At 32.8% G+C, this 14,378-nt stretch overlaps 1 protein-coding gene across 1 annotated transcript; it reads right to left on the bottom strand.

Moving 5' to 3' along the window:
- Positions 1-5,061: 5,061 nt before the first annotated feature.
- On the bottom strand, positions 5,062-12,138 carry LOC133702638 (floral homeotic protein AGAMOUS-like). Its single transcript, XM_062126945.1, has 8 exons — positions 11,899-12,138; positions 7,644-7,725; positions 6,754-6,815; positions 6,571-6,670; positions 6,392-6,433; positions 6,193-6,234; positions 5,901-6,063; positions 5,062-5,357 (listed from the first exon to the last, which is right to left on the bottom strand). Exons 1-7 carry the CDS (start codon positions 12,123-12,125, stop codon positions 5,902-5,904), a joined length of 717 nt encoding a protein of 238 aa, XP_061982929.1. The 5' UTR covers positions 12,126-12,138; the 3' UTR covers positions 5,062-5,357; position 5,901.
- Between the last annotated feature and the right edge of the window lie 2,240 nt (positions 12,139-14,378).

Below are 14,378 nucleotides of genomic sequence, written 5' to 3'. Positions count from 1 at the left end.
TGATCTTCTACCAATAAACTGTAAATGTAAATTCCAATAATAAAACTGTTAAATCTAATAATGATTATTGAAAAATTGTAATAAAAATAATAAAAAAACAAGATAATATGGAGTTGTTTAGTTAGTTGAGTAATGTGTAAACAAATTTTGGGTGTTTTGCTTCATCAATATAATTTATCTTGCTTTCTTAAGACTATCGCTTGCATAATGGTGAAATTTAAGTTGTTTTTAGATTAAATAAAAATGTGAAGTAGTACTTGTTTGGGTGTAAGTTAGGATGATTTTTTTGGAAAAAAAAAATATATAAAGAAGCCTAACAACAACATGCAATACTTGTTTTTGTATTGTTTTCTTCCAAACACTAAGGAGGTTATGATAGTTGCTTGACATCCATTCTAAAATTTCTATTTTTTTAAGGTAATTTCTAGCTAAACATAATTGCTCTGTGCTTGAAATTAAAGAAATTTACTTCACTTACGAGTTAGAATCAAGAATGCTTAGAAAATTTAAATTTTTAAAGTTATAAGAAGTTCAAAGTAGAATCATTGATTTTTTTTTTTAAAAAAAGCTATTTATCAATTCATTGCTTTTCATATTTTGATCATATAACTCCATTCTTCCTAACGAGAAATTGGTATTAAAGATCATATGTTCAAGACCATAATGCTATTCCATGTAACAATTAACTTTTTTTTTTGACATTTACAAGTTGCGAGATTTTTATGTATAAACTCTTTTGAACTTTGTAACTAGTCTTTCATAGTTTGGTATTGATTGCGTGAAATCACCCCAATCCTTTGATCAATGGGAGTTCATTTTTTTTTAACAAACAAAAGGCTTAATAAAGGGTAAGGATGGGATTTGAAGTCAAGATATTTCTATGTCTTCTCTCTTGCCAATTAAGCCATAGATGGATGTCTATGAAAAGTACTACATAACTATTTGTAACTCATAAAATAAAAATATTTAGAAAACTATCTATGACTATCATAAGAGGGAAATTATTAAATGTTGTATGTGGTTGGAGAATTCATAGGCCAACTTCATAGGTAAAAGCTTAAGAAGATAGTGTGGAAGGATAAATACACATTGTTGCTTTGATAGACATAACTTTAAATCTTGGTGTCTTATTGATGCAAATCATACAAATTCAAAAAGCTTATTCAAGGATTCACATTGTTCCATTTGAGCTTATTTATAAGGTCAAAATGCACTTTAAAAAACCATTTTCAAGACCTTTTTTATTCATATTTCTAAATCTGCCTTAGATTGCTCTTATTTAAAAAATATAGTTTAATTTCCTAATTATCTTCCTTTTATTTTAGTATTGATTTTTGATTTAGCCTATAGTTGACTATAATAGATTATTTAAATTACCATTTTGGAGTTTGAAACTTAATTATCTATTTAAAAAATATATAGACTTGTGCGTTTTTTTCCTGTAAAATTTATTATTTTGTGTCTTTTTGATATTTTGACATGCAATAAACCTCATTTCTTTTTTTTTTGTTGTGTCAAGTATTATTCAAATGGGATTGACCTAACTAATGGATAATAGGTATCACCCTTACTGGTGACATTGATCAAGGGATGCATATTAGGAACATCATGAAGGTTCTTGAAAAGGCTTAAAAAACCCTAGGTGGTGGTGATTAGGGTCCAAAGTAAAGGTTTGGCTAACTAGAAAGGTCACTTAATAAAATAACAAATCGATACTAATGTTAGGGTAGAATATTGAGATTTGCCTCACAACACATTTAAAGCTAGACATATACCTATAAACCAAACCCATGTGTTTTCTAGGCCTCTATGAAGCGTTTTGGTAGATAAGCAGTTGAAGAATGTTATTTTTCTCGATATGGTGTAAAAGATGAAGAAAGGTGAGATAAATTTAACAATCACTCTAATACGTTCCATCTAAAAATTGACACTAGCCATTTTTAGTGTAGATTTGAAAATAAAAGATTTTATTTATTGATTTGATGATTGTGATAGAGTTATAGATTATACATGAATATCATAAAAAAATGTGGCACGAATGACTGTAATTAGGTTAAAAGGGGAATGTTTTCCTCGTGTATAAGGTTTTAAGGTGATGTAGTTATATAAGGAAGGTCATTTTTTATTTTTGGTTTAACAAGGAATATGTTAAGAGATTGATTCCTACCCTTAAATTTTAAATAATACTTATCTTTTACATATTAAAAATGTACTTGGGATTGAAAGATTGTTCATGAATACACTATTGACTTTATAAATATGATAAAGTGCAACTATATTAAGAGATTGAGGGCCAAATAGTTGCTATGTATTTGGAAGGTTTGAATCCTGCTATTAGAGATAAATTGATGCATAGATGGTGCATATGCTCAATCATGTACTAAACTTAGCTTTGAAAGCATAAATACTATTGTAGAAGTGGTAGTACAATAGCAACTAATTTAAGCCAAACCATACGAACTAGTAAGTCAAGGCTCTGAATGGTAAGAGTATTCAAGAAACCTAATAAAATTCTCATCAATAGGCTACTAAGAAGGATGACACAGTGGTAGAAAGGTAGAATAAACATCCTAAGGAAGCCAACCCATATATAAAGCCAATAATAGAAAATTGTTTAAAGTGTGGTAAACTAAGACATCACTAGATGATAATCATTAAGCAATACTATAGGATCCATTGTATATGCCAATTTGGTCTATTACAAAGACATCATCTAAGAAAATTAGTGACGCAATTAATGGGTTAATTCAAGATATTTGAGTTTATTTCCTACAAGACTTGCGGATTCAACTTAATTTTATACTTGCACGCATATTAAACTTATATTTAAATGTGTAGTTTTATATTAATAAACATAACTTTTGATCCAATTATTGGACCGGGTTAATATTTGTCTAGAAGATTCTAAAGGCCTTGTTTTCTATGGGTTTTTTTTATTAGACATTGGAAAAAGGCATTCTGATAAGGACTAGAAATTATTATCTAGAATTTGCAATATTATTCTAATTTATTTTTATTTATAAGTTTTGTTTTTAATCAATAAGTTAGGGTTTTGAGTTTATTTCATACAAAATGAAAGGTGAAAAGCCTGAAAAATCTGACAAGTTGAACTCTGAATTATGACAATACATAAACATAATGTTTGGGGAAAAATCTTATAGAACCATTTTTTCAAGTGGTATAAAACGCTTGGTATGAATTCATCAAATGACAATTATACTCTAAAACTTGGACATATTAAAGAATACAATATTCAAATACGGTTTGTCACTTGAGTTGGGAATATAGGTTTGCTGAACTATGTTAATTTTTTTTTTGCAAATTCTCTCCTTTTCACTCTTTACTCTAAGTACTTTAATTATATTATTTGTTATTGCATTTACTTGAAGTAATTTATATTAATTGTAAAGCTTAGTAATACACATAATTCATCCCCTCTAAGGTGTTAAGTTGCCTTAATCTTTAAATAACGTATTTTACTTTTAATCTTTTGTGGGTCTATTTAGGAATATTAATAGACATTCACAAGTCAGGTTTTTTTATATTAATATCCTACTAATTACCCATGGAGTATAAATTTAGATATTTATACCTTATCCATCAAGTTTTAGATATTCATATGGATATGCATTGTCATCCTATAGATATATATCGGGTTAGGTATGGTTTGTATTTGATAATATTCATATAATATTTATTACCCATCAAATAAGGTAACTATCTAAAAATCCACTAATTCAAGTCGTTTTGGATTAGTATCATTGAGTTTAAATTAAATTGTCATCTCTACATCTATTAGCATGTCTACATCTATTAATAATGATTCTCATCTAAAATTAATTTATTACCAATTCATTTCCTTTTCTGTTATTCCTTGCAATATTTATTATTTCTTTATTACATTCGCGCATATGGTTTTTTATTTATTTTAGCAACACTAGAAAAATATGACAATAATATATAAATCATTATATCATGATTTTAAAATAGGACCTATTTATACATCCACTAATCCAATAATCATATATATTATCAGAGTTTTTTCTTTTCATTTTTTCTTGTTGTTTAGCGTTACTTTAGTTTTGTAAGATTTTAATTTAATTGTTTCTCAAATAGTTGCTAAGGACATTTTGGATACAAATGATGATTTTTATGATATTTGTCAAACTTATAGAAATTTTCTTGTCCAATTTTTAAAATTTCAGAATACTTTTAAGAAAATTGTTATAGCTTGCTTGCTCAATAATTAAATGACTGCAATTAGAAAGAGTTAAATTCATTAATGATTCCAGTGTTCCACAAACATAGAAAAGGAAACAAGTTCGAAGATGTTATGATCGTACAAAATCCTTTTCTGAACCTTGATGCATTTTTCATGGCCACTTACTTGCGAAACCCATATCTAGATATATGGAGCATGGCATTAAATTTCAACTTCAAAATCGCAAAAAAGGAATCTTTCTGCTTAAAAATGTTGATTCTTTGTTGTTAACATACATCTTCTTCTTTCAGTACGTATGAACACTGTCTAAACTCCATGGTGGCTTTTCTACTACAGTTACGAATCTCTTGTCACCAAACACCACCTCCTGCCCCAGTGAACTCCGTATGCTATCACTCATGAAGCACATCTTGAAAGCTCTAGCTCCTCAACTACTACAGTTACATTATTGTTGCTCTAGGTTTACCTACACCAGACCCTTTGCCTTTTGCTGCAGCCTGTACGTAGGCATGCACTGGATTGAGCAGCTGAAGCAATTTGTACCTTTTGTGAGACATTCAGCTTACGTATTAATTTAATCTTTAAAAACCTCGCAATGCATACAAATATACATCAAGAGGCTCTGTTACAAAGAAAATAACCATAAAATTAATTACTCGTGCTGAACTCACACATGAAATATGTAAACTGTATTTAGCTGGCAGCAAAATATATAGGCCTATATTACATGTACCGCTGATGAACAGCATGCTAAGGCAGTTGTCCTGATTCTGGGTCACGGCAGGGTTTGATTGAAAAGGCAATACTAGATACGCGAACAAATATTACAAGATGAAAGATAAGAAATATAAGACAAAATATATAATAAGTTAGTCACAAGTACTGTCACAGCATCTTATAGTGCCTTCATGAAACATGCAGAAAAGAAATCCTTATCTGACATTTGTTATGTCTTAACTGGGACTGGAAAAGCAATACATGGAGGAAGAGTACTAGGCTCTCCACCGGCACAAATTTGAGCTATGCTACTTCAGATTTTTGTTTTAGAGTACTTGTAGCTTTTGCGCTCAGTGAAATAGTAGGTACTCTCTGGAATATGGAAATGCGAGGAGTTGCTGCACTTGGTGCTTTTTAACTGCAACATAAGGAAATGATTATTCATTCACTAGTTGAAAAGTATTGTGTTTGTAGTCATAAGAATAATTTAAACCAGCAAAGGAATCAGCAGCAGATTCGTCAAGGAGTTAGAAACATATACTTGTCACTTGGGAAATCAGATTACGCTTTTAGTTCTTGCATACAAACGGTTCAGTGAAGTAAAACTAGGTTGGGTAATCTTCTAGGTCTTCAGTGATATATGCATGGGGTGCTGATAACAGCAGTCTACTTTTAGCACAACAGCTAAATATTGCAATTCCCTCTTATCATCCAATGGTAAAAATCTCAATAAGAATGCGTAAATCATCATCTAACTAATTGAAAGATCAAATGATTATGAGAATTAGAAGGCACAGCATCAGTTATTATATCCTTCCAATAAATTTTTACAGCCCACGAACCATTCAGCCGCTGCTGCTACTGAAACCCATCCAGTCTATCCAGATCAAAGTAATTAATTGTATGCTCATCAGTAATTAATTGATGAAAAACTACAGCTCATTGCAAAGGAAATACTTACACTAACTGAAGAGCTGGTCTTCATGAGGGTAATGATTGGCAGGCGGCAATCCATTAACTTGAGAATAGTTCCGAGAGTCAAATGGTTGAGACTGCATGATCTCGAAGTTGACCCCTCCTGGCATCAAATTCATGTGCTGTCGCCTTCTTTCATTCTCTGCAATCTGCAACATCAACATAAGCCCCACGTAGTGTCATATTTACTAAATAAAAACAACCCACCAACGATCTAAGATATTAAGATCCAAGTTCAGACACACACAAGGTATTGATAAATAGATAAGTAGAAAGACCTTTGCTCGGAGAAGCTGGTTATTGTTGTGCAAGTCAATCTCCTGCAATTTGCATTTTCATTCAATGAATCAAAGAAAATTTTTGGAGTGAAAATACAATAGAAGAAGTTCACCATAGGATCATTAAGTTGGCAAAAACTTGAATTTTTTTATCTCAAATAGAAGAAGCCATGGTGAATATGAGCACAAAAGTTGTTACCCTCTTCTGCATATACTCAATTTCAGCAAACAACAGCTCATTCTGGCAGGTTTGAGGGAGGAATTAAAAAACAAAAGGAAAACAAGACAAAACAAAACTTGTTAGTGGCAATAAAAGGAAAATTAAAGTGATATTTGACTTAAAAAAAAAGAGAATCATTTGAGTACTAGAATAAAGACCTTTTTCGAACGAATTCTACCAATTCCTTTCTCAAGTTTTATCTCCAAGCTCTTAAGTTCCTTCACACTCAATGCACTAAGTGATTCACCCAGCATATTCCTGAAAATTAATTTGCTTAAACGGAGTTTGGAGGAAAAACAAATTTTATCTAACAAATTGATCAAGATCACAAATGATCATACCTGTTTGAATTCTGCAAATTACCAATTTGCGAGCGCAGCTTGGCAGCTTCTTGCTGATAGAACTGAAATGCAAAAGCAAAAGGCAATAAAACATTATAAATAACTAGATTAAGATCCTCGAGTTCAGATTAGAACTCATAAAATATAAGTAGAAAATATCAGTAATGTACATTTCTCTCTTGTACTTCCTGGAAACATGTATATAATACCGAATCAAACTGGAAATAAATTGATACAATAGGGCCACAGCAACAGAGGAAGGAAAAGGATTTCTGTACACAAAACTGGCTATAATGCAGGTTTACACTCATGACTCCCAATGCAGTAGGAAAAAACCTCCATTCTGAGAAGCAAAATTAAATAGGTATGTATTTAATCGATTTTACACAAATGAGGTTATCACAAAGGGTATTTGACAAATATTGGCAATAAATGATTGTTAGGAATATTGCTTGAACTCGTTCTATATTTTAACAGCATGTTGTTAATTACGCTGTTAATGAATAGTGAGAGAATTTAGTGTAAAACATCGACGATAAAATTTCATAAAAAGGATTTTATTATATGCTGGTAGTTCCATATATACTGTCTTTATGTGGTTCTACACTAGCCTCAAAACGTACATGCACATTTTGTAATTCAGTGTAAACACTCGCACATAAATTCACGAAAAACTATACTGTAATTTATTAAAATAGAAAGAAAAATACTGTTAATTGGTAATTTTGTTCTATAATATCATAATTCTGTATGCCTTTTTTCAGCCCTAGTGCATACTTTACAAACTAATCAGTATCCAAAACCAAAAACCAGTAGGACACAAAGGATTATAACAAAGTGTTGGAAGAATCTGCACATGCAAACAAATTGTTAGAGCTGATATATGATACCTGAGCATTGGCTTCAGAAACTGACCCATTGTTGGAAGAATCTGCACATGCCTTTTTGTACCTTTCAATTGTAGATTTGACACTGCGCATTCATGTCATCATTTCCATCAAGAAAAAGCAAGTGTCATCACAACGTGCATTCGAATAATGTGGAAGAATGTCACCCCAAAATCAAATTTTAATCATAAATAAGTGATCCTGTGGATATTTCATTTTGATCTTAAATTTCATAATTATCTGCAATTGAGGATTTCAAGAATATTAAATCTCTTGTCCTAATAAATTTCAGAACTGATGTTAATACCTCAGAAAGTCACTAATCAGGGAGAAGAAGGCTTCATCCTGTAAATTACTTTGGCCAAAGTATATAACTTTACCTTATCACAATGTCTCAACACCAAAATTGGGATGTTACTAAAAGTAAAAGGGAATTGGGTTCAGTAGTTTGTTTGTAAGATCTCCTCCACCCCTCAAATGATGAAGTATATTTTGTTATAGTATTATAAGAACTTCACATCTAACCTCTTACCAAGAAACTGAAACATACACTATTCTAGTTATCAAAGAACAAAAAACAGACAGATCTATACATTCTTCTATTCTGTTCTCTCTTTTTTTTAAAGAAAAGAAAGTATTGAACATAGATAACTTTTTACTCGAAAGTAATTGGAAAATTATTCTTCATTTCCTTTTCATTGGAGGCCTGTATTAAGAGACTTCTCATGTCATTCTTATATATATATATTGAAAACCACAACTCCTTTTATCAAGGAAACTTTTCACTTCCCATGGTCTTCTATGTATCCAAAGATAGCTTAATTACTATTTAATAGCAATATTCTTTAAAATTAGTACTTACATATATTGATAATTTGTTATAACATTAACGGAAGCAACACTTAGCACTGGTAACTCAACTGACATGACACTTGCACACGATTACATTAACACATGTACACATGTTTGTCAACTTTCGATATCTCTAGTCTTTAATTTTCTTCAAATGGTTACTTCCTATTTGTGTATTTGATAATGCATATGTAGGTGTTTTTCTCCAATAATTTTGAGAATTGATGATTTTAATTTCCTATGTTTTATATGGATATTATAAATATGAGGACTTCAAAATAAAAAAAAAAGTTGGTTTCTCATGGGAGCTTTTTTTCTCTTGTGTTGTTTGGAATTTTTGGCTTCACTGAAATGATGTTATTTTTAATGACACTGCCCCTAACCTTCAAATCTGTTTCTCCATGGTGCGTCAAAGTATTGCTTTGTGGCTGAGGCTTGATTCCAACTCTTTAGAGCTTAATATAGAGAATGTTTAGTCAGGAGAAGTTGGTTTCTTAGGTTTTGTTTGTTTCCATTTTGTTGCTCTCCCTTGTTTCATGCAACAGTTTTAATGCTTTCCTTTCCTCTACTTGTTCATCTGATGTAAGTTAGGCTAAACACAAAAAACATTGAAAATTATTTTTTTATTACATTTAAGACTTTACATTTAATTTTATTTTTCATTATTAAATCATTTCAAATAGATTAAGAAACCATGTACTTTTTTGGAATCCATTTATTTTCCAAGATGGTAAGAGCACAGCCAAGAAGTGTGAATTAGTGAGTAAAATACGTGCTTCAAGGCTTTTGTCTCAACAACTAGAGGCAGTTTCTTAATACCCTCCATATTAGCTATTGCTTTAGACAAACTACTCATCCAAATAACAAAAATAAAATAAAATTGAGAGTTCAAATTTTATATAAAATTCCTTTTTTAAATCTATATTGTACAGTATTTTATGTGAAGTTACTAGTTATCAGTTACATACCCCTCTACCCTTTGAAGAGTAATTTAAGATGTGGCAGTAGAGGCTTAACATTAGGGAAAAAGAAAATTATATATCAAAATAAATGAAGAAATTGACTGAAGAGGGAGAGAGCAAAATCATGCCCCTATACCAATACCAGATGATGTTAAGCCTGATTTTAAGGTAAGAACATTCAAATCAAAGAGTCAAATCAACTAATAACTCCATTAAGTTAACTCCTTTAAAACCCTAAAGAAGAAGATGGATGGGAAAACCTCCACCCAGTTCTTTGTGCATCCTAAAATTTTGCCATAATAATAACAGTAAGATGCGAACACATTTTGTCAATTAAGACAAGACCCAGATATCTAGATTTTCTGATACCTTAACTTCGTCGAGCCAGTGATTGGCTGTCTCTGCCAAGCTGTCACTGAGTCCTATAACATGATTGGCCAAGCTAAATCAACGGTCACATCTATCCCACTTGTCAATTCCTCATTACATGGTGGGCAATATCTATTTATCTTTTTTTCTTCTATGATGGATAATCTCTTGAGCCACCATCTATTACCCACCTCGATATTCTATTTCATTTGTAATAGGATAAAAAACTATTTTTTTTTTGTTTTCTTGAATGTTACTGAAACTCTGAGAGAGGAGCAGCAGCAGCTGCTGCTGCTAGAGTTTTACGCTTCCATTTACATTAAAAAAGCCAAAATTGACAGAAGTCTCCCATTGGCTAGCATTTGTCGTACATCGTCTCTTCTCTTTCTCTCTCTGTATTAACTCTCTCTTCCTAAAAGAACTTGCTTACATACATACACATACATACATGCATATATTCAAGATCTTGAACAAACGCAAACCACACTCAACAATGACCAACAGTGGCATCATCATGACCTTAGCTAACCCTTTCTCGTTGTTCCATCTCTCTTTCACTATGGGAAAGAAAATAACAGAGAGAGGGAGGGATCTAAGGAGAAGAAATGGACAATATTATGTGTGGTATTGCTTCTTCTTCTTTTTTTTTTTGCAGATTGGGAGTTCAAAATTTATGGTTCATTTTCATGAATCATGACTTGAACCCTTTTGTCAGTAGTCAAGAACTGAAAAATCGTGTGTGACGTGACCAAATATTCTTTTCATAAACCAAAACAACAATCTGATATATTGAACTGGCTATTAAACCCTAACCAGTTACTGTACCCTTCTTACCGAGGTTAAAAAGGGTAAAAATCTAGGTGAAATCTAACTTAATTTTTGACTGGTTATGGAAGAATCCACATGGTTGATTTAATAGTTTGCACTAAAGTTTCGGTTCAATTTTGATGACTTCAAGTGGTTACTTAAATATGAACCCTAACTAGGGCTATGCTTGAAAAACAAAAAGCTTTTCACTTTCCTCACGTGGGTTCGAACAGAGATTTTGTGAAATTTCGTGTGAATTAGAGGAAAAAGAATCCCAAATTGAGAGATCCTAGTGATTGGTTTGGAAAAATAAAATAAGATGAAAAAACCCATTTGGGGATTTGGATTTAGAAACCCTAGTAATATATGTTTGTGTGTTTGATGACATGACATATAAAAAAACCCTTTTTTTCTTTTTCACATTTAATTTGACTTTGTACTCTTTTCTTCTTATGTCCACTGACGTGCTATTTTGGAAGTGAGAAGAGATGGGAGGGGTTTGGACTAATGAGAAGATGACAGACAGCTTTGGCTATAGGTAATCTCTTTAGCCCTAGAGATGACTCAAACATGCATGTATGTGCAAGAAAAGAGTAAAGGAGAGAGGTAGAGTGCAAGAGGAATGATGGAAAAAAAAGAAAAAGGAAACAGCAAACTCAACAGCAAGGGAGGAGATAAAGAGGCTGATATGACATGCCTGCATACATTCCCAGCCCTCTACTTGTTTCTAGTACCTCATTACACTTATAATAGTGCTTCTATGTCTATCTAATACACCAGATCTATGTACCAAGAACTCAAAATCATGTATGCATCACGATCATCTAAGGGTGGAATAAAATAAAAGAGAAGGAAAAACAAAACATTAATTATGCTTATACAAGGAAAAGAAATGAAATAGAAGAAAGAAAGACAAGTGAATTGTAGTTAGAGAAGAAATTCAATCCAAACTGCAGCATAAAGAATGATTGTGTTCTTTTACTTTAAAGACACCCGAAGATCTAGCTCAGAAGCTAAAAACCTTGACACCAGGCTCCTATTTTTCTTTCCCACAACAAACGTTGAAAACCAATTGAAGAAAGAAAATGATGATGGAAGAAAACCAATTAAAGAAACAGCTTAAAACCAAAGCAATAAAAATTAAGACTGACATAAGCAAAAAGAAAAAACAAATCCCTTTGGATGAGAAAGCAAGAAAAACCAACTTTGAGCACTTGAAGAGGGCTTGCAACATGGAGAATTCATGAGCCGAGGAACTAAGTATATACCTGTTGTTAGAGTACTCATAAAGGCGTCCACGGCTGGAGAAGACGATGAGTGCAACCTCAGCATCGCAAAGAACAGATAATTCATAGGCTTTCTTGAGCAAACCATTCCGCCTTTTGCAGAAAGTGACTTGGCGATTGGTGGTATTCTCGATCCGCTTGATCTCCACCTTTCCCCTCCCCAGCTTCCTCAGGGGAGAGCTCTCTTGGGGTTCATTTTGGTATGCCATAGCTGCTGCCTAGCTAGCTGATCCAAAACACAAACTGGGTGAAGACAGCAGAAAAGAGAGTAATAAAATTACTGAACTACTAGCTAGTAATTAATTCAAGAATGATTTATATATAAGGATAATTCATAGCATATTTAGCAGGAATACGCTTGAGCACTGAATAGCTCATGATGGAAGACAAAATAAACAGAAGAAAGGGGTTCCATGAACGCCTGCAGCTAGCTCTTGAATTAGCCCTTATGGTTTCATGGATATGAAAATAATTGAGAAACAAAACAAAGGGATGAACCAGTAATGCTTCAATCTGGAGATTGAAACGGCAGAGAGTGACAGAAACGTTTGAAAGTAAATCTTTTTTAGAAAATTAAAAGTTTCATCTGATGGGGTTCCTCAGTCACTATGATGAAGAAGAGAAGAGAAGAGAGGAGAAGATTGATAAGCCCCAAACAAGTGAAGCACTCAAGAATACAACGAGATATATGTCTCAGTGTTTTGGTAACTAACCTTGGGAGGAAATAAACCAAACTAGGGGTTATAGAGATAGTAGTTATTAAGGAGAGAAAGTAAGGATCTTTTGCTCTGGGGTTTCTCTCTTCTTTGTTCCTACGAATCTGAGTAGGAGAGATGTAGAAAATGGAAGCAAGTTGGGGCTAAGAGGTGGGCATTTATAAAAGTGATAAACGACCTTTCATCCATTCCCATACATACATATATATATATAACAATACTTTCTACTAAGTTTATCTACACCATCCTTGTAATTTCCTTTTTCTTTTATATATCTTGGAATTAATTAGAGAATACGCTATAGATGGGAATCAATCAGAAGACTGAGACCTCAATAACCATCCACTATATTCGTTTTTTTCATTTTCTTCCTTGGCTTCCATGCGAATGATTTAGGTCATCAAGAGAAAGGGACTTTTTGAAAATGGATTTTTATGGGGTGAATAGCACGTTTTCGGGCTCTCTAATCGTTTCAAGGACAAAATTATGGTACAAATGAAAGGTGCTTAACAAGAGAACCTCATCTTTTCCCTTCTTTCATTGTTTTTTTTTTTTTTCGAACTTGGCTATGCTAAATACGTTTTATTGCCTGCCTACTTGAAAAGAAAAGAAGGGATCGGAGGATAGTTGTATGGATGTTCCCCAGCAGGTTGTTTAATTTACTTGGAGTTTCACTACAAGGAGATTCGTCCTTTTGAAACGATTTCTTCTCAATTGAAGAACTTCACATTTCTCGGTATATGTTGTCGATTTTCCATCAATTTTTATTAGGAAAAAAAGGCTCAACGGAGTACGTAGGAGAAATTATATATATAGACTTCTCACATCATTGCTTTTTCTTTGATCAATAACTCATATACTTCTGCTAGAAAAAGAGAGCTATCCCCTCTTCTCTTTCTAGTAACAAATGAATGAAGAAAAAACCTAAGTTCTATTATGATGAATGGACCTCATTTACTACTATTGTAGAATGTACTTATATAGGAAATATTGTATATAGAAAATATTGTAGACATACTCTTGTGTGGTAACCTCTACCATTAATATTGTATATTGTCATATATATATATATATATGGTTGGCTAACCATTACGTTAAGCCTCCTAATTATTCTCAACTTGGTATCAGAGCTTTCTGCTGTCAGAACTCCTTTCTCCCTCCCTCCTTTTATAGTTGACCCTCTCTCTCTTTTTCCTCTATGGATTCTACAGCTGCCGCCAACTTCCCTCTCTCCACTGGTGGTGCAGCACAGCCGGCCAACCATCCCCAAGCTGCTGCCGGTGGTATCTTTTCTCCCTAACAGCAGCCTCCACTTGCAGAGCATGTCTCTGATCCTTTTTCACAAATCTCTGTCGTTCCTTTGCCTCTCATGGGAACACACACTCCAGCTATCGTTCCTTTATCAAACACCTACCAAGTTGTTTCGTTGAAACTTAAGAACACAAATTATTTCTATTGGCGAATACAGATGAAGCCATACCTCCTTGATCAAGGTGTTTTTCACTTCGTTGACGACACTGTGCCATGTCCTCCATCTCATATTTTTGACAGTTCTGTTGGTTCTTCATCTACCACCAACCCTTCTTTTCTTCGTTGGAAGCAACATGATCAACTTATTTTGAGTGCTTTACTCTCCTCTCTCTCTGTGGATATGTTGCATCTCGTGGTAGATTGTTTTACCTCGTATTGTATTGGGCACACTCTTGAGAAAGCGCTTGCCTCTTCATCTAATTCTCACATCATGCA

The sequence above is a fragment of the Populus nigra genome, chromosome 9 (assembly GCF_951802175.1).
Source record: "Populus nigra chromosome 9, ddPopNigr1.1, whole genome shotgun sequence".
Taxonomy (NCBI): Eukaryota; Viridiplantae; Streptophyta; class Magnoliopsida; order Malpighiales; family Salicaceae; genus Populus; species Populus nigra.
This window is presented reverse-complemented; position numbering and strand designations above follow the sequence as displayed.

Excerpts from the sequence above, each read along its gene's own strand:
- LOC133702638 (XM_062126945.1), bottom strand. The coding sequence starts at position 12,125 with ATGGCATACCAAAATGAACCCCAAGAGAGCTCTCCCCTGAGGAAGCTG. Across the intron at positions 7,726-11,898 it reads TATGAGTACTCTAACAACAG|TGTCAAATCTACAATTGAAA; the intron begins GTATATACTTAG and ends ATGAATGCGCAG. Across the intron at positions 6,671-6,753 it reads AATTTGCAGAATTCAAACAG|GAATATGCTGGGTGAATCAC; the intron begins GTATGATCATTT and ends ATTAATTTTCAG.